The following is a 24,316-nucleotide window of genomic DNA, read 5'->3' on the forward strand; positions in this document are numbered from 1 at the left end:
ACCCTATGGTTGCAAAATTTTATATGTTTTTTTTTACTTTGCCAAATTTGGCCGATAACGACTTCGAAATGAAAATTTTCAAGAATTAAACTTGTTTGGTATCATATTTACTGTGGAACCATATTCTTAATTTTTCAAAATCATCATTTTTGGAGTTTTCTCTCTCTAAACATTATTTTTCTCTCTCATCAAAAACAACACCTAAATGACCTTAAACCTAAAAAGTTGAAGAATTAAAGTTGCTTAAAATATCATTTAGCTCTTGAAATCTTTTATTTCGAAGTCATTATCGGTCAAATTTGGCAAAGTAAAAAAAACATGTAAATTTTTGCAACCATAGGGTTGTGTTTGCAAAAAAAAAATATCACAGATACTACATCGCAAATCGGCCAAACCACAGGGTAGTTATTTGTAATTAACCCATTTTTAAAACATTGCAAGGCATATAAATTATACGAAAATCAAGGTCCTCCATTGATACATTCTCTCTTTTTTCTTCCATAATCTCAATCACAACCAACCAAACAACCAAAACCCAAAAATCCAAAATACACAGAAAGAGAAAGGAAGAGAACGAAGAAGAAGAAGAAAGAAAGAAAGATAGATATTGCTAAGGTTAATCTTCATTTTCATTCTCTTTCCTTTTCTCTTTCCCTCATTTTCTTTGCTTCCAAACATAACCTTGAAGCTTCTTAATTACAATTTACAACCCAATTCTCTCAATTAACCAAACCTTAATCCTTATTATTAGTATTACATTCACCTTAAACATGAATGCAGCAAAACGTGCAATGTGCGTGGATGATCCTTTCAACCCACTAATTACAACAACTTGTCAAATTGCAGGGATTCTTGTTATCTCCCATTTCTTCCATCTAATTCTGAAACCCTTAGGTCAACCTGGACCTGTTGCTCAAATCTTGGTAAGCTATTAAATTTCTTCTTTCTATGATTTTATGCTCATTGAGTGGCAAAGTGATGCAATGGTGAGGGGTGGGGGGATGCCTAAGCAAACTTGGTTGAGGGTGATCAAAGAGGGTGATGGAGAGTGATAAATTATTGGGGATTGAGGAAATATGACAGCTGATAAGATAAGACGGAGTGGAGGGAGAGAATTTATGTCCCCACTGATTTCATGGTTTTAGCCGACTTCTAATTATTTCGGAACTAAGGCTTTGTTATTGTTGAATGATTTTATGCTCAGTTGTTAGTCCATTTGTGGGAAGAGATGTGTTCAATTAACAGGGAGGAGAGGTGAGGAGCATTAATTGTTACTAAGCACCATTGGGATTGCCTCGTGTTACGGTGACAATTCGAATAAGTGGGTTGTGTTTGTGTCGAGCCATGATTTTATGCTCAATTGTAAAACGGGTTAAGTTTGTGAGAAGAGATGTCAGGTTCGATTAAATAGGGAGGAGAGGTGAGGAGCATTGATTGTTACTAAGCACCAAATGGGATTGCCTCGTGTTACGGGGGACAATTCGTATAAGTGGGTTGTGTTCGTGTCATATTACTGCTAAACGACCAGGATTTTATGCTCAATTGGTAAAACGGGCTAAGTTTGTGAGAGGAGATGTCAGGTTCGATTAAATAGGGAGGAGAGAGGTGAGGAGCATTGATTATTACTAAGCACCAATGGGATTGCCTCGTGTTACGGGGGACAATTCGTATAAGTGGGTTGTGTTCGTGTCATATTACTGCTAAACGACCATGATTTTATGCTCAATTGGTAAAACGGGCTAAGTTTGTGAGAGGAGATGTCAGGTTCAATTAAATAGAGAGGAGAGAGGTGAGGAGCATTGATTGTTACTAAGCACCAAATGGGATTGCCTCGTGTTACGGGTGACAATTCGTATAAGTGGGTTGTGTTCGTGTCATATTAGTGCTAAGAGAACCAATCCTATTGTTGGTATAACACATGCTAAATTTGTAGGAAAATGTTTGAGGTTCCATAAGTAGGGAAGGGCGAGGAACATTAACTATTACTAAGTACCAAATGCGATTACCTCACGTTAGGGGTGGCAATTCGTATAAGTGGTTGTGTTCGTGTCATGTTAATTACCGAGTGAAGATTAATGACTTATGTTCGTATCATGTTAATTACCGAGTTAAGCTATGAAATTTCTTCTTTCTATGCTTTTATGCTCAGTCGGTAGTCCATTTGTGGGAAGAGATGTCAGGTTCGATTAAAAAAGAGGAGGGGTAAGGAGCATTAATTGTTACTAAGCACCAAATGGATTTTCCTCGTGTTACGGGTGAAAATTCGTATAGGTGGATTGTGTTCATGTCGTATTAGTGCTAAACGACGTATTGTTGGTATTACACATACTAAATTTGTAGGAAAATGTCTGAGGTTCAATATGTAGGGAAGGCGAGGAACATTAACTATTACTTAGTATCAAATGTGATTACCTCACATTACGGATGGCAATTCGTATAAGTGAATTGTGTTCGTGTCATGTTAATTACCGTGTTAAAGAATAACGACTTGTGTATTGATGATAGTCTTTTTTTTCTATTTCAGGCTGGGATCGTATTAGGTCCCTCTTTATTGTCTCACATCACCATAGTTCGGAACTTCTTTCTGCAATCTTCTTCAGCTGATTATTATGATCTCTTTACATCTATTTTCGGGATACTTTTCATGTTCTTGTTCGGCCTTCAGACAGACATTCCTTATATGAGGCGACACCTGCGAAAAGCGAGCATTATTGCATACGGGGGAATGGCGGTTTGTGCCCTCTTAGGTACTATCGTGGCTGTGTTTCTGATAATCATTTTGAAGTTCGCATCGAGACTTACTCTTATCACTGTTATCATAATCATACTATCAAATGCATCTGCCCCTGCGGTCATTCGCTTGGCGGCTGAGCTGAAATTTTCGACTTCAGACACCGGAAGATTAGCAATCTCTTGTTCTTTAATCAATGAAATGACATGTATGATTTGGTTTTCTATATTTGTTGCCTTCACGTCGGGGAAAAGTTTCGGCCTCTCGATTCTTTTTTTCGTGCTAACCGTGGGGCTCATTGTTCTAAACAAGTACATGGCTTCTTGGTGTAACCAAAGGAATAGGCATCAAAAGTATGTGACAAACACAGAGATGCTTGTTATCTTATCTCTTGTGATTGGTCTCTCGTTTCTCATTGAAGAATACGGATTCAATAGCGCGATTGCTTGTTACACAATCGGCTTATTGTACCCTCGAGAAGGAAAAACTACTCGAACATTGATGATTAAGCTATCTTATGCTGTTCACAACTTCATTCTCCCAATTTACTTTGGCTACATAGGGTTTCAATTCAATGTTGTGTATCTGAATAGTTACAGAAATATTGTAGCTGTTATCCTCATGGTCATCTTGAGTATCGGAGGCAAATTTATCGGCACTTTGCTCGCGTGTCATTACCTAAATGTTCCGATAGTTGATAGCGTTGTTCTTTGTTTTCTACTCAACTTGAAAGGCCATGCTGAGCTTTTATTAGTCGGAGTGCTACGATCTGATATTGTAAGTTTTACTTTCGGTAATCTGATCATACAACGAATATATCTCGTATATATCCTAATCATTTGTTTGTGATCTGTGAACGCGCAGTTCGAGTTGTGGTGGGATCAAAGTTTGCATAATTTGGTGGTAATTGTGGTCATAATTAACACAGTTATATCAGGACCAGTAGTAGCTTTTCTATTACAAAAGCATGAAAAGTACTTTGCTCAGAAACATACCTCACTCGAGTTCCAAGCACCGGATAGCGATCTTCGATTGCTTACTTGCGTCTATAGCTCTCGCCATATATCTTCGAAAATCGGACTAATTGTAGCTTTGAGTGGATCTCCAAAAAACTCTACCTCTCCTTACTTGATGCACTTGGTTGAGCTCCCAAAGAGGAACCTCAAGAAGAGATTAATGTATCACCAGCTGAAAGACGGCGATCAATTTAGCGACGAGGAAGACTACGGTGGGAATGATGTCGTCGAGATCAATGATGCTGTTGATTCTTTCACGGTAGAGAAGAAAATGATGATCCGTCAAAGCAAAGTCGTGTCATCATTTCCGACAATGTACGAGGATGTTTGCAATTGCATCGAGGACTTGAGAGTATCAATTGTGTTTCTTACATTTCACAAGCATCAGCGTCTCGACGGGAAGTTGGAGGCTGGCAAAGTTGGGATTAGGCTAACGAACCAAAAGGTTCTGCGCCACGCCCCTTGCTCGGTAGGAATCTTTGTGGACAGAGGACAAACAGGGTTTCAACTACCCGGTGCTGACTCAATACAAGATGTAGCAGCATTGTTTTTCGGAGGACCTGATGATCGCGAGGCATTGTCGTGTAGTACACGGCTCGTGTCATACCCTCACACTAAATTAACACTCATCCGCTTCTTACCGGCAGCACCAATTCAAACGGACGAAATCATCGACAAAGCATCACTTGACAACGGCCAAGTACTAATGGAAATATCAAATCACGACATTGAAGCCGAAACTGACCGAGCTTTTCTAGAGGACTTTCACAATAGGTAATATATCTATGTCTCAAAATATAATTAACTATGTTGCACGGAAACAGAAACATAACTATGAAACTCAAACTCTGAAAAAGAAACGCTAGTGAAGATGAGTTTCCGTGCAACATAAGTAATTAACTATACATATTCGATAAAAACTTGGTTTCACTTTTGCCTATTCTTTTCAGACATATTGCTTCAGGTAAAGTTACTTACGAGGAGACTTACGTCGCGGACGGTAAAGAAACAACGGAGGCCCTAAAAGGATTGGGAAAGAAATTTTCACTACTAATAGTAGGGAAAGGTGGGAGAGGGCACTTGACGGTGACAACCGGATTAAGTGACTGGGAAGAATGTCCGGAGCTCGGGGTTGTCGGAGATCTTCTTGCATCTTCAGAATGTGACATTGATGCTTCAGTTTTGGTCATTCAACAACATGACAATCAATCAGAAAATGAATTTAGGGATAGTTAGAAGTAAACATCTCATTTTGTTTTGAAATGTAATTAAATGTATATAGATAATTAGAATAATTAGAATTAATGCATCTAGATAGACAATTTATTTTTTACTTAATTGAATATATAGATCGTTATTGGAAACTTTGAATATGATTTTCTCTTTTTTAAAACCAACATCAACATCATCAAATTTTCATATATCTTATTATTGATGTTTCAGTTTTTGGGAGATTAAATCCTTATCTTTTATTCGTAAACACTATAAGAAATGCGTGAAATACCGATGGAACTTCTGCGTATCCACACTATTACTAAGACACGGCCCAGACTCCTACCAAAGGTAGCAGTGGGGAATTTTTCAAAATGGGTGAAAGCCTGACAGAGCAATACCGCCTGGAAGTAGAAGACCTACGAGTCGTGTACTTCTTTTTCTCTAAGAATAAGTAATGACAGTATTTAGGGAATAAACATCAACTAACTCTGTGCCAAATCAAAGGATGCAAGTGGTATTCGGAATGGTTGGGCGTGACTGTGCTTTCTAAGTCCGCCATCAAATCCCAGGGCTCAACCTTGGGCAGGGTGGAAACTACTATGCTCGAGTATGATAGGCGCAGAGAGAATTTCCGGTGGCGCAGTGAAATGCGCAGAGATTGGAAAAAACACCAACGACGAAAGCACTCTCTTGGGCTGATACTGACACTGAGAGATGAAAGCTAGGGAAGCGAATGAGATTAGATAACCCTGTAGTCCTAGTTTTAAGTGACCACCGGCATGACACATTCTTAGAATGTATCAGTAATTGATGACGGGACTTTCTTTATGTTGAACTATGATAAGTGAATAAAGTTAGTTGAGTTTTACCAAGTCTTTAGCATTTGTATCCTATTTGTTTTGATTGTGCAGTTAGTGGATTTTCCAGATATTTTGGCATTAGTGGTTGTAGTGTTTCCTTCTTTTTAGCAATTGTTTGTTACTGTTAGACTATTATAATTATAAATAGTCAGTTCTGATTGAATAAGAGGCATCAACTTTTGATCAATATATCTTCTTATTTCTTACTTCTATCTTGTTCTCTTCCTCTGTTAAAAATTCCGACCTATCAATTGGTATCAGAGACAAGTTTGGCAATGGATACCCGTCGTAAATCCAATGCTGAATTTCGCAACGAAGTCAACGAAGCCTTAGCTCGACATGAATCCAATTTCGACCAAATTCACGCCTCCCTGCAAACCGTTTTAACTGAGTTGCAAGACTTACGAGTCACCCGTCCCCACACTACCTATATCATGAAATAAACCCTTTTCACCAAGAGGGAAGCTCTAAACACAACAGTGATCATCAATTTAAGCTGCACCTCCCAAAATTCTGCTGAGAAGACCCTAATGACTGGATTTACAAGGCTGAACAATATTTTGAGTTTCGGAATATTAATCATGATCAACAAGTCCAATTAGCCTCTTTCCATCTAGAGGGCATAGCTCTCCAATGGCACCGATGGCTAGTGAAATTTCGTGGGCTTCAAAATTGGAATGATTTCACCAAAGCGGTTCTCACTCGTTTTGGTCCAACAGATTATAAGGACCCATCGGAAGCACTCAATCGTCTTCGATAAAGTTCTACTGTAGCAGCTTATCAAGAAGCCTTTGAGAAACTCTCCCACCAAATCGATGGCTTACTTGAGACTTTTCTTGTGGGTTGTTTTATTACAGGTCTTCGAGACTATATTCGGTTGGATGTGAAAATTAAATAGCCCAAAACATTGGTGGATGCAATAGGAGTCACACGATTGGTGGATGAACGAAATCAATTGCAGAAAAGGCCATCAGATTCCAATCTTGCCCAACCATCCCCAACCGCACCAAAGACAAGTTCCAATGTTGCTCCTGGAATACTTGGTCCTCCACCAGTTCCACGAGGAAACCCAAGTCTTAACCCACTCGTTGTCCGACGAATCACTAATCAAGAGGCAAAGGAGCATCGAGAGAAAGGGTTATGCTACTATTGCGATGAGAAATTTGTTCCTGGTCATCGCTGTAAGCGTCCGCAGTTATTTATGATAGAGGATTGCAATCAATTGAACAATGTCAAGGACGATCCTATAGAAGCCGAATCTGAATACCAAGAATTCCTACCAGAAATATCCTTCCATGCCATTTCCGGAGCTAGCCATCCTCGAACCATCTGTGTCTTGGGAAAATTCAGAAACAAGTATGTGACAGTCCTTATAGATGGGGGAAGTACCCATTATTTCATTGATCAAGGCTTTATCACCAAATATGGGCTGCCAGTTCTGCAAGATAAGAAGTTCAAAGTCACAATAGCAAATGGGGATCAAATTGAATGTCTGGGCCTTTGTCAGGCTCTTACTATACACATTCAAGATAAACTCATAACTGCTGATTATTATGTGCTTCCTGTTGCAGCTTGTCAAGTCGTGTTAGGAGTACAATGGCTGCAGACCATTGGGCTCGTAGAGATGGACTATCAGCAACTAACCATGTCCTTTAAAATTGGAGGAGAGGCTCACACATTCCAAGGACTCAAGCAAGATACGCTCGAAGCTCTCTCTAATAAGGAGTCACATTACATTCAGGGTACAAGTTTTTTCTTTCAAATATCACTCTCTCCTTCCAATCATCCTTCCAATTCCCTTCCACATGAGCTATCCTAAATCTTATCTGAGTTCTCCGAGGTATTTAATACGCCTACAAGCTTACCCCCTCAAAGATCACATGATCACCGTATTCCCATACAACCAAACACTGAACCCGTAAATGTTAGACCATACCGCTACCCTTACTACCAAAAAAAAAGAAATTGAAAACATGGTTAGAGAGTTGCTACAATCCGGTTTAATTAGGCCAAGTAACTCATCACCTGTCTTATTGGTGAAAAAGGCAGACAGAAGCTGGCGGTTTTGTGTCGATTATCGAGCGTTGAATCATATCATAGTCAAAGATAGATATCCCATTCCTATAATTGATGAGCTCCTTGATGAACTCTATGGGGCAAAATATTTCTCAAAGTTGGATTTAACGGCAGGGTACCATCAAATCCGAGTTAATGAAGATGATATTCCTAAAACAACGTTTAGGATGCACGAGGGACATTATGAGTTCATGGTAATGCCATTCCGCCTTACAAATGCACCGGCCACCTTCCAAAGCCTCGTGAATGACCTGTTTTGCCCATATCTTAGGAAGTTCACCTTGGTGTTCTTCGATGACATCTTGGTGTATTCACAGTCATAGGAAGAACATCTATCACACCTCCGGATAGTCTTCACCATTTTGAAAGCTAACCAATTATTTGTTATAGAAAAAAAATGTAGGTTTGGAGTTTCTGAAGTTGACTATTTGGGCCATATAATTTCTGATCAAGGAGTAGCAGTGGGCCCGACAAAAATACAAGTTGTTCTTGAGTGGCCAACTCCCACCACAACAAGAGAGGTACGTGGCTTTCTTGGGTTGGCAGGATATTATCGAAAATTTATCCTTCACCTTGGTGTTATAGCAGCCCCCCTAAGTAATCTATTATCTAAAGATGGATTCAAGTGGAATAGTGCAGGTGATCATGCCTTTCAAACTCAAGGAAGCATTAACAGCACCACCAGTTCTAAGCCTGCCAGATTTTTCTCAACGATTTGTGATTGAATGTGATGCGAGTGGGATAGGAATTGGAGCGATACTCTCTCAAAATAATCGACCCATAGCCTACTATAGTGAAGCTCTAAAGGGGCCATCCTTGCTGATGTCTACCTATGAAAAGGAAATGTTAGCCCTTGTCAAATCAATTCAGAGATGGCGGTCGTACCTCCTTAGTAAGCCATTTATCGTCCGCACCGAAACCTGCCAGAAACAGAATCTTCAATGTTAAGGAGTTCTATAACTTTCAGTTTGGTTCAACAAATCAGGTTCCCTGGGGTAGCTTTGTTTGGCGGAACTTCATCCCCGCTAGCCGCTCGGTGCTTTGCTGGAAGCTCTTGCATGGAAAATTAGCCACTCACGATATCCTTCGGGCAAAAGGTTTGAATATTGTATCTCGATGTGAGCTTTGTAAAAATTCTGTTGAAACCTTGGATCATCTGTTGTGCAGTGCAATTATGCAGCAAACCTTTGGCACTCGTTTGGGTTATTTTTTGGCGTTAACTTTCCTATTGCAGGTAGTGTTGTTAATTTATTTAAATCTTTGCAATCAGCTCGTATAAGGCATTCTTTGGCAAGCCGATGGAACCTCAGTGTGGTTACATATTTTTGGCTCATATCGTAGAAGAAACGCTGCTATCTTTGACGCAGAGCTCCCCTCAATCCAAATTTCCATAAGACGACTTTATGTGTACATCCGTGAGGCAAGCACTGTTTGTACAACCAGAGAAAGGCCCCCGCCTGCACCAGACTATATTCGTGTTCGTTGGATACCCCTGTCGGCTGGATGGACCAAGGTTAACACGGATGGCTCTGCTATTGTCTCGTCGAGTGCTGCAGGGGTAGGTGGAATTTTTAGAAATGATCGGGGCTTCGTTAAAGGCAGTTTTGCGTTCCCTATTCATGATTCATACGCTCTTTTTGCAGAATTAAAGGCGGTTATATTCGCCATTGAAATGTCATGGGAAAAAAACGAGAATAGGCTTTGGATCGAATCGGACTCAGCCGTCGATGTGCATCTTCTGCGGATTCGATCGGATACTGTGACGTGGAAGCTCAATCAGGAATGGTTATGATGTTTAGAGCACTGCTCCGACATGGAAATTGCAATTTCCTACATTTACAAAGAAGGGAATCAGGCAGCAGACGCCTTAGCTCGATATGGAGTCATGACGTCATCTCTCATTTGGTGGTCTAAGATGTTGGTCCCGTATAACGTGACAAGGTTAGTTCCAAAGGGGGGGATAGGAACTATTTAAAATTTTGTCCGTTAAGGCTGACTTCTTTTCTTTAAGAAAAGGTTTACACAGCGACGCTAAGTAGTTTTAAGACACAAGCTTAGTCAACTGGTGACTATGTCTGTTTCTTTCCTTGAGTCAGGAGATAGCACTTAAGTCTATTCCTGAACTCAGCTTCTTAGTGCACTCAACTCAGCGTGAGTTCGTTACTTAGTCAGTTTTATAGCAAGTAATATATAAAGGAGTTTAAAGGTTAGAAATATGTTACTCAGCAGACATATCCTAGTTCGGCCTCTCCGCCTATGTCCAGTCCCCGGAACTCATTCCGAGCTTTTTGAATCCTCTATTGAGCTCTTTAAAGGTAGAGCACGAAACCTTTTACAACAGAAGCTGAGTATACAAGAGTACATTCCTCTATTCCTCTACTCACTCCTATACCTACCGCTGAGTACTATAACCGAGTACTCAGCTTCTCCTTTCTCTTCTTCTAGAAATGATAAGTGTTTGTCCTAAACAACAATTGCTAAGACACTTTAGATGAATGAAATCACTCTAGACTTTTACACAATGATTGGAATTGGTGTAAGATTTGCTTTGCTTTTCTCACAGAACTTCAAGTATGAATTTGGTCAGCGTTTCGACTTGATTGAAGATCTGCATCGAATGAAGCATTTGAAAGGCCTATTTATAGTGACACTTCATGCATCGGTGATTTCGAATTTCGAAATAACCGTTGGAGGCTAACGGCTTCCTATCGCTTTCACTCTGGACGTGCTCAGTGTCATTGGCCAATGAGATTCTTGTATCTTCTGTCTACGGCAGTGCTCAGCAGCTTTTCATCAGATGAACAGAATGTTTCGACATTAATAGTAAAGTCTTCCAGACAGCTTACTACGTCTTCTGAGCTTTACCCAAAGTAGAAATACTTTGTCTCTAAGTTGGTTCTGTTCTGTCGCTGACTTGTACTTCTTGTCGTTTAACTCAGCAACTTCATCTTGAAGCAATTGATAAAAGGCTTCTCGATCCTTCTTCATGCTGAGCTAGTGCTTTGCTTAAAACGACTGCGTTTTGTCTTCCTGGGCCGTGAGGTCTTGATCTATTGACTTGGGCTTGACTTCCTCTTATGGGCCTTTAGGCTTTTTATCTTAATGTCTTATAAATCAAATTAACTCAACATTGAACAAACACATTAGTGTGAATAAATCAAAGCATTTAAATTTAATGTGTTAGAATATTTTTATCATTCACATAAATAATTTTGTCAAATCAAAATCATGTGGAAAGGTGTTTCAACAAACTCCCCCATTTTGATGTTGGCAAAAATATTCAGTAAGGAACTCAGTGTTGAGCTCCCCCATGATAGTTGACCTTGTTTTTCTAAAGATACTCCCCCGTAAGGGTTGAGCTACTGACTTAGTTTTACTTTAAACATTTTAATGTTTAATCAAGTAAGTCTAAGGTCAGTTTTCAGAAATAGGTCAGCTCATGGAGCATATTCTTTTTAACTCAGTTGAGATGAGCGGAAGATTTAGATATCAGAGTACGCTGAGTATATCTTTGTTCAATGAGTTTTAGTTAAGAGGACATATAAAAGAGGTCAACTTATAGATCAACATAGCAGACAATCATGAAGCAATGTAAACACATAACACAGTTGATTTAATGAAGATACGTTAAATGTTTAGCACAAAACATAAGCATCACATAAGATTAGTCAATTTGAAAAAGGTAGATGCATGCATAGTTTTGAATTGATGGTCAGCACAACAAAATATATTAGGAAAAGAATACAAGTTTTAAAAGCCTACATCTAGCAATTCTAGTCAAGCTATTTTTTCTTGTAGTTGATGTGGGCAGAATGCTCTTTGGCTTTTCCCTTTTGTTTCTGCTGACTTCCAGATGCTTCTCCTGTATGCTAAGTTCTTTCAGCTTGTTCTTTCTCCCTCATTTTGCCAGCATCAGGTGGAGGAGGAATGAAGGTGTCGTTGAGGGCAGCACGAGTTAACCGTACAGAGAATGCCTTAAGCTTTCGCGTGCTTTCATTTATACCATCAAAAACAGGAACACCATCATCCAAGACAAAACAGGGAACCCTGACCGAGGCACTGAGCATACTCAGAATGTATTCTTGAGACTTCCCAACCAAGGTGATACTGTCAGTCAGCATGGCAAAAGCTTGATGAAACATTTTAAGCAGAGTCGAGTCATAATACTGATGTTGAGCATTCGAATGACGCACATGTTTGAAGATGGATTGGGAGTACTGCAGAAGCTCATTTGTTTTGAGTTGGTCAGTTTCCATCTCTTCCTTACTCAAGTTGAGTAGACGGACAGCCTCACTAATTTGCTCAATAGAGCATTGGGAGGTGGAAGAGAGTTGCTCGTTGGTTCTGGCTTGCTCAGAGTGAAGCTGGTTGAAGAGTTGATGAACTTCAGCAGAAGTTGCATACATGGAGTTCACAGCTGACAAGTTTTGAAATTGACCCTGGAGAGAGTTCATGTGATTGACCATTGTCAGCTGGAGTTGGATCAGCTTTACTATTGATTCATGCTTGGGCTGTTGAGACTGGAGTGATGTCATGACACTCAGAATATCCTTAAGACCTTTGATTTCTATGAGAAGCTGAGTGACAGAGGAAAGTTGAGTTGGCTCAACAGGAACTGACCCAGCGACGTCGACATTGGTTTGATGGAGGTCCTGGAGGAGAGTGATGCGTGTCACCTAGTAGTGTTCTTTTTAACGACGAAATATATATTACGATGATTGCGCTATGACTATGGATGTGTCTTTCTAAGTGCTTTGTATCTACTAGACGTCACTACTTAGGGGTAAGTGTACCCCATCGTATCAAGTAATAATCCGGTTAAGACCGGGTATCGAATCTACGGGATTTATAACTGCAAGTATTAAACGACTCGGTTTTATACGTTATTTAAGCGGTGAATACTTTGGGGTTGATATGGGAACCAACTACAAACTACTCCTAACTATTGGTGAGACAATTTTATATAACAAAACTCTCCGAAATGATATGGATGGCGATAAGTTATAAATATGATAAACAACGACTCTTAGTATATATACGGTTAATGATTTATTCTTGCAATGACGACTACGTGTAGTGTGACCGACCCGTGAAGTACTTAGACTACGTGGTTCCTAGTCAAGGCGTGTCTAATGCTTGGGACCAGAAATTAGGGCCCGTAAGTTCCGTGGCTTGTCAATTCCTACGGTTTCTGGAGCGTCACTTCCGGTAAGGCAACACCTATATGAATCCCTAAAGATAGCCCGAATGGTGTCGGAAATCGCGTTCTCCTACACAATAATCAATTACGAGTATCAAAACAAGTAACAAACATCAACACATATATAGAGAAGAAGATTATGAATCATGAATTATAAATATGTAGAATGTAAATATGAAATACAACCAAGCCTAGTACATAGGAAGAGTGCAAGCTAATTAGCAAGTGAAAAGGGAGAATCCACCCTCGGAACTAGCTAACCGGACTCAAGGCCGTCTCTTAGGACTTGGAGGTGGAGCTTTCGAGCTTGGTGAACGGAGAAGGAACGGAACTTTGACGGAATGCCGGAATCAACGAACACGCCCGAAAGGTGATAGAGTTTTGCTAAAATAAAATGAAATCTCAAACTATATAACAAGAACTTAATTTATACAAAAAGTTGTATATCAAAAGGGTGTATCAAATGAGTGCTAGTCACTCTTATTTATACACATCAAGCTAGGGGCAAAATCATAATTCCACAAGATACAAGCATGGAGCAATATGATTTTGTGCATATTTCCCATTCCTACAAGCATGGAGCAACATGATCATAATGACCCATTCCTCCAATAATTTCCTGCATGTGGACTTAATCCGGGTCTTGTTGTCTCGACCATGCCCCGCGTATAGTGATATACGCCGCGCGTGTTTGAGCTCCTGGCATTTTATTGCTTGAAATACACCATTTACGCCTTGCGTATCCTAAAACACGCCTCGCGTACCGATGGTTGACTTAGGAGACAATGCAGTCTGACGTTTATGATTGGGCTCATCATTGCATCTACGCCCCGCGTAGATTGGGGTACGCCCCACGTATCAATGGTTGGATCCCACGTGGAGTCTGCGGATAAGGCAATTATTTCTAACTAAGTGTTCCAAGCCCCGCGTGAGGAGTGATATGCCCCGCGTATTTTGGTAGATTTCCACTCCTTGCTCGTACCTGAAATACAATTCTCGAGAGCCGAGTTAACTTGACGTTTTATTTTCTAATATTAATCAAACATAAGGAAAATTAACCGAAAGTACGGAATTTATTTTTATTTTGTTATTTTATTAAAACACTCTATTTTTGTAATTAAACTTATTTATTTCATCCAAAATTAACCCGTAAATCACGCTAAAAGATAGGGGTAAAATACCCCTATCAGAGAGCTTGAGCTGAGTCAATGATTCTTCGACCAGACTCAGTGGCATTCAGATAAGTATAGGATCCATCATGATTTGGCCCAGTTTCCGGAATATGAGTAGAACCAGAAGGTGGAGGTGTGTGTTTCCTTTCATTATTGGAGGTGCCAGCATGATCAGCGGCTGGACTTGTGTTCAGATTGCCAGCAGAAGCTGACTGGTTGATATTCTGCACTTGAGGATGTGGAAGTGGGTGATCGGCAGAATCATCTACTTGCTCAGAGTCAGGCTGAAGCTAACTGGTTTGAGGAGATTGAGGAGTTTCAGCACTGACCTGAGCAGGTGTTTCCTTAGCTAGCTCAGTATGTTGAGGAGCAGGAACTTCGAGAATTTGCTCGGTATTATCTTGGCTTGGAGTGGCAATTGAGTCGGCATGTTCCTTAGGTTGAGAAACAGAGGCTTGCTTTTCCTGGTGCTCTCTTGGAGGAGACTCAATGGGATTGGCAAAGAATTTGAACTGCATATCAGAGAGATTAGTGATCGGATCCCGTAGTGGTGAGTCATCCATAAGATCAATCACTGGGATTTATGAGCCTTCTTTTGATTCTGATCCATGGAGGTGCTCGAGATTTCCCCGACATGACCGGCAGGTTTGCAAAACTCAGCGGGATAATCAATTTTATCTTGGTCACTTGATTTTCTAATTTTAGCTCCTTCGGTTTTCAGCTTTAGCAGTTTGGCAAGGTAAGGAGGGTTAATGAAGATATCTTTGCCTTGAACCTTGGTGACCATGTAGTCCCGATTATCATCAGCGGCTCTTAGGTTAGTGTAGAACTCCTTTACTAACTCAAGATAGGTGGCTTCTCGAGTCGAGAATAGCTCGATCCAGCCGTTCTTTAAGATCCACTCACAGAAGGGTTGCTCAGCTTCCACAAAGCCCTTCGAGAACCAGTGGGAGTGGTCAACCTTATATCCCCTTACGCTGTTGTAAACTAAGGAGTAGGTGCGTTCCATCGGTTTCTTTCCCTTGTCCTTCTGTTTCTTTGACGATGTAGCTTGGTCAGCCTGGGGTTTCTTGCTCGGGGTAGTGACCTTAGAGTGGTCACGCTGACCAGGTTCTTGAGACTTGGTGGGAGTCTCGCTATATTCCTGTTGAGCAGGAGATGGAGGGTTTTCATCGGAGCGGTTATCATCTTAACCGGCATCGGAGACGTTCTGAGAATCGTTAGACATGATTCTTAGAGAAATTTGAGAAGTTTGGGAATTTTAAAAGAGAGAGGATTTGAATACCAGAAATTTCTGAGGTGGCCGTTTGACCTCGAGATACTCAACCGACAAGGATTTTGGCATTTATGACACAATCGGCGCATGCATTTTCTAATTATTGCGCTTACGTCATCCTAGGTGGCTATTTAATTCGCGTGTTTAGCATTAATTTGTGCAACAGATCTTTTACTCAATGTTAAGAATTCTAAATGTTTAATGTTCTGAGTAGTCAGTTCTACGCAAAGGAATTATTCGTATGCTTAGTAACTCAGCTTAAGATAACCACTCATCGTGTATATCTACTTAGCATGTAATAGACATTGATTTTGCATAAATCACTCGGCATGGTAATCAACTCACCATGCATATATCACATATTATACTTGGAATTTATTGAAGAGGATTAAACATACCAATGGCTTCTCTAAGTATGTTGAATTGCTCACGAGCCAGTGGCTTTGTGAAGATATCAGCAAGCTGCTCATCCGTTGGGACATAGGTCAGCTTTATCTCTCCCTTGAGTACATGATCTCTGATGAAGTGATGTCTTATGATGACGTGCTTCATCCTGTTGTGCTGGATTGGGTTCTTTGATAGGTCAATGGCACTCTTGTTGTCACATTTGACTTCAATTGTTTTAGTCTGAACGCCATAATCTTCTAACTATTGCTTAATGTAGAGGACTTGAGCAACACAGCTTCCAGCAGTAATGTACTCAGCTTCAGTGGTTGACAAGGCTACTAACGACTGTTTCTTACTGAACCAAGACACAAGACAGCTTCCAAGGAAGTGACATCCTCCTGAGGTGCTCTTTCGTTCAAGCTTGTCTCGTCCGTAGTCAGCGTCAGTGTATCCAATGAGTGTGAAATCATAAGTATTGGGATACCATAAACCTGCATTCACTGAGCCTTGCAAATATCTAAGGATTCTTTTTACAGCTATGTAATGAGATTCCTTAGGGTTAGATTGATATCTAGCACAATAACATACTAAGAACTGAATGTCCGGCCTACTAGTAGTTAAGTAGAGTAGAGAGCCAATCATACCTCGGTACAGTTTGCTGTCTATTGACTTACCATTTTCGTCAGCGCAGAGGACAGTGTCAGTGCCCATAGGGGTAGATATTGGCTTGCAGTTTTCAAGTTCATACTTCTTCAATATCTCCTTAGCATACTTAGTTTGACTGATGAAGATGCCATTTTCCCTTGTTTGATTTGAAGTCCAAGGAAGAAGTTGAGTTCTCCCATCATTCACATTTCAAACTCAGTCTGCATCTGCTTACAAAATTCCTTGCACATGGACTCATTAGTGGCACCAAAAATAATGTTATCAACATATATCTGAGCCAGTAGGGTATCTTTACCCTTCCTCTTAATGAATAAGGTTGTATCAGATTTACCTCTGACATAATTTCTAGTCAGCAGGAAACTGGTCAGCCTCTCATACCAAGCACGTGGTGCTTGCTTGAGACCATACAGAGCCTTTTTGAGTTTATAAACATGGTTTGGGAACTTGGGATCCTCAAACCCTGGAGGCTGATTAACATAGACTTCCTCATTTATAACTCCATTAAGGAATGCACTCTTAACATCCATTTGAAATAATTTAAAGTTCATATAACTTGCATATGCACATAAAATTCTTATAGCCTCTAGCCTTGCCACTGGGGCGAAGGTCTCACCGTAGTCAATACCTTCTTGCTGACTATAGCCCTGACCTACTAGTCTTGCTTTGTTCCTGACCACGTTCCTGTGTTCATCTAGCTTGTTGCGGAAGACCCATCTTGTTCCTATGGTCTTCTGACTTCTTGGATTTGGCACTAAGTCCCACACTTCATTTCTTCTGTATTGATCAAGTTCTTCTTACATTGCACTCATCCATAACTCATCGTGCTCAGCTTCAGTGAAGTTCTTTGGTTCCTGAACTGAGACGAATGCTATGTTGCTGAGGTATCTCCTGAGTTGATTTCTTGTCATCAGCGTGTTTTCAGCAGCATCAAGAATGGCACTCTCTGAGTGTCCTCTTGGAATTCTGATCTCTTTTGGTAGAGTGATGTCTTGAGCTGGTTGTGTTTCAACAATCTCTGCAGGTATAGATTGGTCAGTGAAAACAATTTGAGTTTCGCTTTTACCTTTGGTCAGCCCTTGAGGTAGTGACTCAGCGGCTGTTTCTTGGTCAGCGGGTGCTGAGTATGGATCATCCTCAGTCAGCTGCTTGCCTTTTCCTGCAGGGTTAGTTTCGTCGAACTCAACGTGTACTGACTCTTCTAAGACCTGAGTTCGTTTATTGAAAACTCTATATGCTTTGCTGTGTGTTGAGTAGCCTAAAAAGATAGCTTCATCAGCTTTTGAATCAAACTTAGCAAGGCTGTCTTTAGTATTTAGAATAAAACATTTACAGCCGAAGGCACGAAAGTATCCAATGTTGGGTTTTCGTCCTTTCCAAAGTTCGTAAGAGTCTTCTTTAATATGGGTCTGACTAGAGCCCTATTAAGTATGTAGCAAGCTGTGTTGACAGCTTCTCCCCAAAAGTACTTTGGAAGCATATGCTCACTCAGCATTGTCCTGGCTATTTCAACTAAGGTTCTGTTTTTCCTTTCAACTACCCCATTCTGTTGATGAGTTCTAGGAGCAGAAAAATTATGGTCAATGCCGCTGGCTTCACAGAATTCAACAAACTGTTGGTTTTTGAATTCTCCACCATTATCACTTCTGATGTGAGCTAACTTTAGGTCTTTATCATTTTCAAGTTTTCTTACTAATGTTGAAAATGTCTCAAAGGTTTCATCCTTGCTACTCAGCAAGATGATCCAAGTGTACCGAGAAAAGTCATCTACAATGACCAAGGAAAATCTCCTATCACCCAAGCTCAGCGGCTGGACTGGTCCGAAGAGATCCAAGTGTAGCAACTCAAGTGGACGCTTGGTTGAGACAATGTTTTTACTATGAAAATATGTTTTAGTTTGTTTTCCAGTCTGACAAGCATTGCATAATTGATCTTTTTCGAACTTAAGTTCTGGCAGTCCCTCAACTAATTGCTTTCTTGCTAATTTGGCCAGGAGGTCCATGCTTACAAGACCAAGTCTCCTGTGCCATAGCCAGGAATTTTCTTCCTTTGACACTAAGCATACATTTTTTTGAAAATTTCTTTTCCAAATTCAGCATAAAGACATTGTCAATACGAGGGGCAGTTAAAATCAATTCGTTTGTTTTTCCCTCGAGTATTTTACATCCAGTGTTATCAAATATAACTTTTCTCCCGTTATCACATAGCTGAGCTACATTGAGTAAGTTATATTTAAGTCCACTGACTAGGGAGACTGACTCAATAGTAGGATTACCACCAACGGTTCCTGACCCTACTATCTTACCCTTTTTGTTGTCTCCTGATAGGGGTCAAAAACCCCTATCTTTGGGTACGATTTTAGAACGGTTTTTAGCGTTATTTAGTTAATAAGCGAGCAATTCTCGCATTTAAATGTTTTTGTGTGAGTTAGTTAGAAATTGGAAATGTTTTATTTACTTTTCGTTGTTCAGGCTCATTTTATGATCAATTTGGGCAAATACGGCCAAAATGGCATGCATATTATAATTCCGTTATCTTTTGAAGCTAATTGATCCGTCAAAAGTCACACCAAACGAAGCGTTTGCTCAAAATAAGCGATTGGCGGGTCAATTTAGCCTTTGGACTAATGTTGTTTGGAGTTTATGTGCGTGTGCAGGTTAAAACATGATCAATTTCAGGCAAAAATCATATCTCGGGGACCCCCGACAGTCGCTCGGCGAATTGAGCATCGGTGAGCAGCCCAAGCGCTGCTCGACGCGCAGCTGGGGCGCTGCTCGGCGAGCAGCCCAGGTGCTGCTCGGCGAGCTACCCAGGCACTGCCCAGGCACTGCTCCTGCTCGCCGAGCAGGCAGTGCCTGCTCGCCGATCAGGCCCTCAGAGGCCTGCTCGCGACGAGCAGTGCCTGCTCGCCGAGCAGCTCGCCCTGCTCGGCGAGCAGACCTGCGGGAATTGGTCAAAAAGACCAATTCCGCCCCCACGACGCCACGATGGACCGCACGACTTCCTACATGCATAAGGACACGAAATAGGTCAAGAAAAGGGCCCGAGCCACGCCTATAAATAGGATTTTTCCAATGTAATTAGGCATCTTTCATTATTTGTAAATTACTTTAGCTTTCCCCTTGAATTTCCTCTCCATCTCCTCTATCTTCTTCGAGCTCCATTGAAGCTCCTTCAAAGCTATTCTCGAGGAATATTCAAGGTCCGTCCTTAAGACCTAGGAAGCCGATTGCAGAGTAGACATGTTCCTTGAAAGGGATTTTCGTATCTCCTTTTACTTTACTTTGTTTGTACTCTTTGATACAATCTATGAATCCTAGGCTAATTGTATCCTGTGACATTATTCTTCATCTTTAATAATACTTTAGCTCTTATTTTGTTCTATGCTTATTGATTTAATCTTTGTCTTACGCTTTATTCAATTGGTTTAACTCATTCAAAAGCCCCAAAATCGAGTAGGTACATATTGTGAGCTGAATCTGACCTAGTCAGAGCCTAAGAGATTGACGACCTTTTAGTTGATTAAGCCCAAATTGCTGAGCCTTAGACCTAGTTTCGGCCTTACAAGGGAATCACGCACTAGGAACTTCAGGAGGGTAAGTAGGGTTAATCGCCTTGAATACAAGTGACTTAGATTAGGTTTTTAATCAATAGACCTAATAACCTAACTTCATTATTATCGTTCATACCATGTTCCTTCGGGTAATTGCATTAGTGAAAGATCAATTAGGAGTAGTTTAACTTAATTAGGAGTAGTTTAACTTAATTAGGCGTAGAATAACTTAGTTAGAACTAGTATAACTTAGCTAGGAGTAGCGTAATTCAACCTAGGAGTAGATTAACTTAAGAAAACAAACTCAAAACCCACAAAGCCTAGATAACACCTGAGACCAAGTAATTCGATACTTGTGGTAAATAAGTCGTGTGGATTCGATACCTGGACTTTCTAGATTTATTACTTGATAACGACGGGGTACACTTATCCCTTAGTTAGTCTCGCGGTGCGACTGCCGTGAGGCGCATCATCTCCGAAACTTACGCTTCCACCTCGTTTGCGCACAAGTGTGATGAACTGATTTTTATCACCCGTCATATGCCTCGAGCATGCGCTATCAATGTACCACATTTTTTACTTCTCAGCACACCTCAGGCTTACCTGCAATATAACTAGTTATCTTTAGGTACCCAAGTGTTTTTGGGTCCTTGTTTGTTAGGCTCAGCAGGTAAAGCATCATATTTAATCTTATGACGACACACTTGGATAGTGTGTCCATTTTTCCCACAGAAGTCACAGCTGACCTTCCGTTTGGGATATCTCACTGACTGGTCAGCAACCTAGTGCTGAGCATGCCAGCACATCTTTGTGGTGTGTCCTTTCTTCCCACAGAAGTCACACTGGACATTCCGCTGAGGATCCATCTCTACTGACCAGTACTTCGGTACTGAGTGTTCAGGGGAATATTTCTTTTATTCGGAATCTTGAGTTGATTATGAATAGATGTGATGTCCTTTCTCAGTTTCTTAGAATCTGATTGGACCTCTGAGACAAACTTGTGCATAGTTTCTACGTTGCTATGCAAAGTTGAGTTGTCTTGGAGAAGATATTGAAGGTCACTCAGTTTGACCTCTTCAATCTCGTCACATCGCCTGCTGAGTGCTCTAACCTTCTTGTTACACTTTTTGATAAGTGTGTAGAGGTCACTCAGGGCATTTACCATTTCATTTCTGAGCAGGGGTAGTGATATTACCTCAGTTGAGTGTGCCTCATCGTCAGATGCAATGGATGGGTCAACATGCTCAGAAACACAAGGCTCAGCAAGCTCATCTGCCATGAAGCAGATCTTTGCTGACTCAGTGGCATCAGCTCCTGATGATGATGACTCATCACTATCACTCCAGGTTGCCACCATTGCCTTCTTGCTGTTCTTCTTTTCCTTCCTCAAGGTAGGACATCTTGATTTGATATGGCCAGTTTGATGACATTCAAAGCATGTGATGGGCTTTGAGATGTTCTTCTTGTACTTGTTGTCGCTAGACTCAGCTTTGTACTTGTCAAACTTCTTGTAAGGCTTCTTGGAATATTTATCATTCTTTCTGAACAGCCTTTTCATTTTTCTAGGTGAACATGGCCATCTCTTCATCGTCTGTTGAGCTCCCATCAGTGGAGTCAGTTTTCATGACAAGAGACTTTTGCTTCTTGTCCTCAGACTTCTCCTTTACTTCAAAATTCTTCATTGAGATCTCATGGGTCAGCAGAGATCCAATGAGTTCATCATACTTGTAGGTGGTCAAGTCTTGAGCTTCCTCAACAGCGGTTTTCTTGGCTTGCCAGCTTTTGGGAAGGCTCCTCAGTATCTTCTTGACTTGCTCTTCCTCAGTAAAGATCTTGCCAAGTCTTTTGAGCTCATTGATTATATTTGTGAATCTTGAGTTCATTTCAGAGATTCCTTCATCATCATTCATTTCAAACAGCTCGTACAACCTCATATGCTGGTTCACCTTGGACTCATTAACTTTGTTGGTTCCTTCATAGGTGACCTCCAGTTTCTTCCAGATTTCCTGTGCTGACTCACAACCTGATATCTTGTTGTACTCTGCAGCATCTAATACACAGTGAAGCATGTTTATAGCCGAAGCATGATTTTGTAGCTTCTTGAGATCATCTTCTGTCCACTTAGCCTCAGCTTTGACAACCATTTGGCCGTCAACAGTTTCAACAGGAACAAATGGGACTTGGACTATAGAAAGCCATGCACTCATATTTGTTGCCTAAATGAAATTTTTCATTCTGTTCTTCTAAAAGGTGTAGTTAGACCCGAAGAACAGAGGAGGTCGAGTAATGGACAGTCCCTCAGGAAGAATCTGAGTTGTCTGATTTCCTGGGAGGAAATGAGTGTTGTTCTCAGCCATTATGGGGATCAGCTCAAGATAGTTATATCTTGCTCAGTGAGCTTTGAAGCTTTGATACCACTTGTTGGTCCCGTATAACGTGACAAGGTTAGTTCCAAGGGGGGGATAGGAACTATTTAAAATTTTGTCCGTTAAGGCTGACTTCTTTTCTTTAAGAAAAGGTTTACACAGCGGCGCTAAGTAGTTTTAAGACACAAGCTTAGTCAACTGGTGACTAAGTCTGTTTCTTTCCTTGAGTCAGGAGATAGCACTTAAGTCTATTCCTGAACTCAGCTTCTTAGTGCACTCAACTCAGCGTGAGTTCGTTACTTAGTCAGTTTTATAGCAAGCAATATATAAAGGAGTTTAAAGGTTAGAAATATGTTACTCAGCAGACATATCCTGGTTCGGCCTCTCCGCCTACGTCTAGTCCCTGAAACTCGTTCCGAGCTTTTTGAATCCTCTACTGAGCTCTTTAAAGGTACATCACGAAACCTTTTACAACAGAAGCTGAGTATACAAGAGTACCTTCCTCTATTCCTCTACTCACTCCTATACCTACCGCTGAGTACTATAACCGAGTACTCAGCTTCTCCTTTCTATTCTTCTAGAAATGATAAGTGTTTGTCCTAAACAACAATTGCTAAGACACTTTAGATGAATGAAATCACTCTAGACTTTTACACAATGATTGGAATTGGTGTAAGATTTGCTTTGCTTTTCTCACAGAACTTCAAGTATGAATTTGGTCAGCGTTTCGAATTGATTGAAGATCTGCATCGAATGAAGCATTTGAAAGGCCTATTTATAGTGACACTTCAAGCACCGGTGATTTTGAATTTCGAAATAACCATTGGAGGCTAACGGCTTCCTGTCGCTTTCACTCCGGACGTGCTCAGTGTCGTTGGCCAATGAGATTCTTGTATCTTTTGTCTACGGCAGTGCTCATCAGCTTTTCGTCAGATGAACAGAATGTTTCGACATTAATAATAAAGTCTTCCAGACAGCTTACTACGTCTTCTGAGCTTTACCCAAAGTAGAAATACTTTGTCTCTAAGTTGGTTCTGTTCTGTCACTGACTTGTACTTCTTGTCGTTTAACTCAGCAGCTTCATCTTGAAGCAATTGATAAAAGGCTTCTCGATCCTTCTTCATGCTGAGCTAGTGCTTTGCTTAAAATGACTGCGTTTTGTCTTCCTGGGCCGTGAGGTCTTGATCTGTTGACTTGGGCTTGACTTCCTCTTATGGGCCTTTAGGCTTTTTATCTTAATGTCTTATAAATCAAATTAACTCAACATTGAACAAACACATTAGTGTGAATAAATCAAAGCATTTAAATTTAATGTGTTAGAATATTTTTATCATTCACATAAATAATTTTGTCAAATCAAAATCATGTGGAAAGGTGTTTCAACATAAGACACCTTCTTTTTGCAATCAATTTATTTTTTTATGTTCTTTGTAATCTTGCATATTTACGTTCCTTTTAAACTCTCTCCCTTTGTACTCTTTTAATTTTATTAATATATTCGGGTTTGTCAAGGTGTTCCTGGGGGTGCCAACCTAGTTGGATGTCTAGGCACCTTCACTTCGTCCCAACCTTTCAAAAAAAAATCATCAGTTACAATTGAATTTTGGAAACAGAGATATCAAGGAATAAGAAGAAGACTACATCTAAAGGATAGAGAGATCATCCTTCCCTTGAACTTCATTCATTCTTTCTTGAATCTCTACATTTATGTTTAATGTTATGTTGATGTTTATGAATTACAATTTTTTAATCAAATCAATATTCAACTATTCTGCATTACTACATAAATTCCATTATAGAG

General features: G+C 40.5%; 1 protein-coding gene across 1 annotated transcript; it reads left to right on the plus strand.

Moving 5' to 3' along the window:
• Positions 1-544: 544 nt before the first annotated feature.
• Positions 545-7,641, plus strand: LOC136222801 (cation/H(+) antiporter 2-like). Its single transcript, XM_066010515.1, has 6 exons — positions 545-923; positions 2,525-3,508; positions 3,596-4,521; positions 4,698-4,978; positions 5,874-5,935; positions 6,721-7,641. The coding sequence occupies exons 1-6, from the start codon at positions 771-773 to the stop codon at positions 7,639-7,641; spliced, it is 3,327 nt and encodes a 1,108-aa protein (XP_065866587.1). The 5' UTR covers positions 545-770.
• Positions 7,642-24,316: the final 16,675 nt, after the last annotated feature.

This window comes from Euphorbia lathyris, chromosome 3 (assembly GCF_963576675.1).
Source record: "Euphorbia lathyris chromosome 3, ddEupLath1.1, whole genome shotgun sequence".
NCBI lineage: Eukaryota > Viridiplantae > Streptophyta > Magnoliopsida > Malpighiales > Euphorbiaceae > Euphorbia > Euphorbia lathyris.

Excerpts from the sequence above, each read along its gene's own strand:
- LOC136222801 (XM_066010515.1), top strand. The coding sequence starts at position 771 with ATGAATGCAGCAAAACGTGCAATGTGCGTGGATGATCCTTTCAACCCA. Across the intron at positions 924-2,524 it reads GACCTGTTGCTCAAATCTTG|GCTGGGATCGTATTAGGTCC; the intron begins GTAAGCTATTAA and ends TTTCTATTTCAG. Across the intron at positions 4,979-5,873 it reads AGAAAATGAATTTAGGGATA|TTAGTGGATTTTCCAGATAT; the intron begins GTTAGAAGTAAA and ends TTGATTGTGCAG.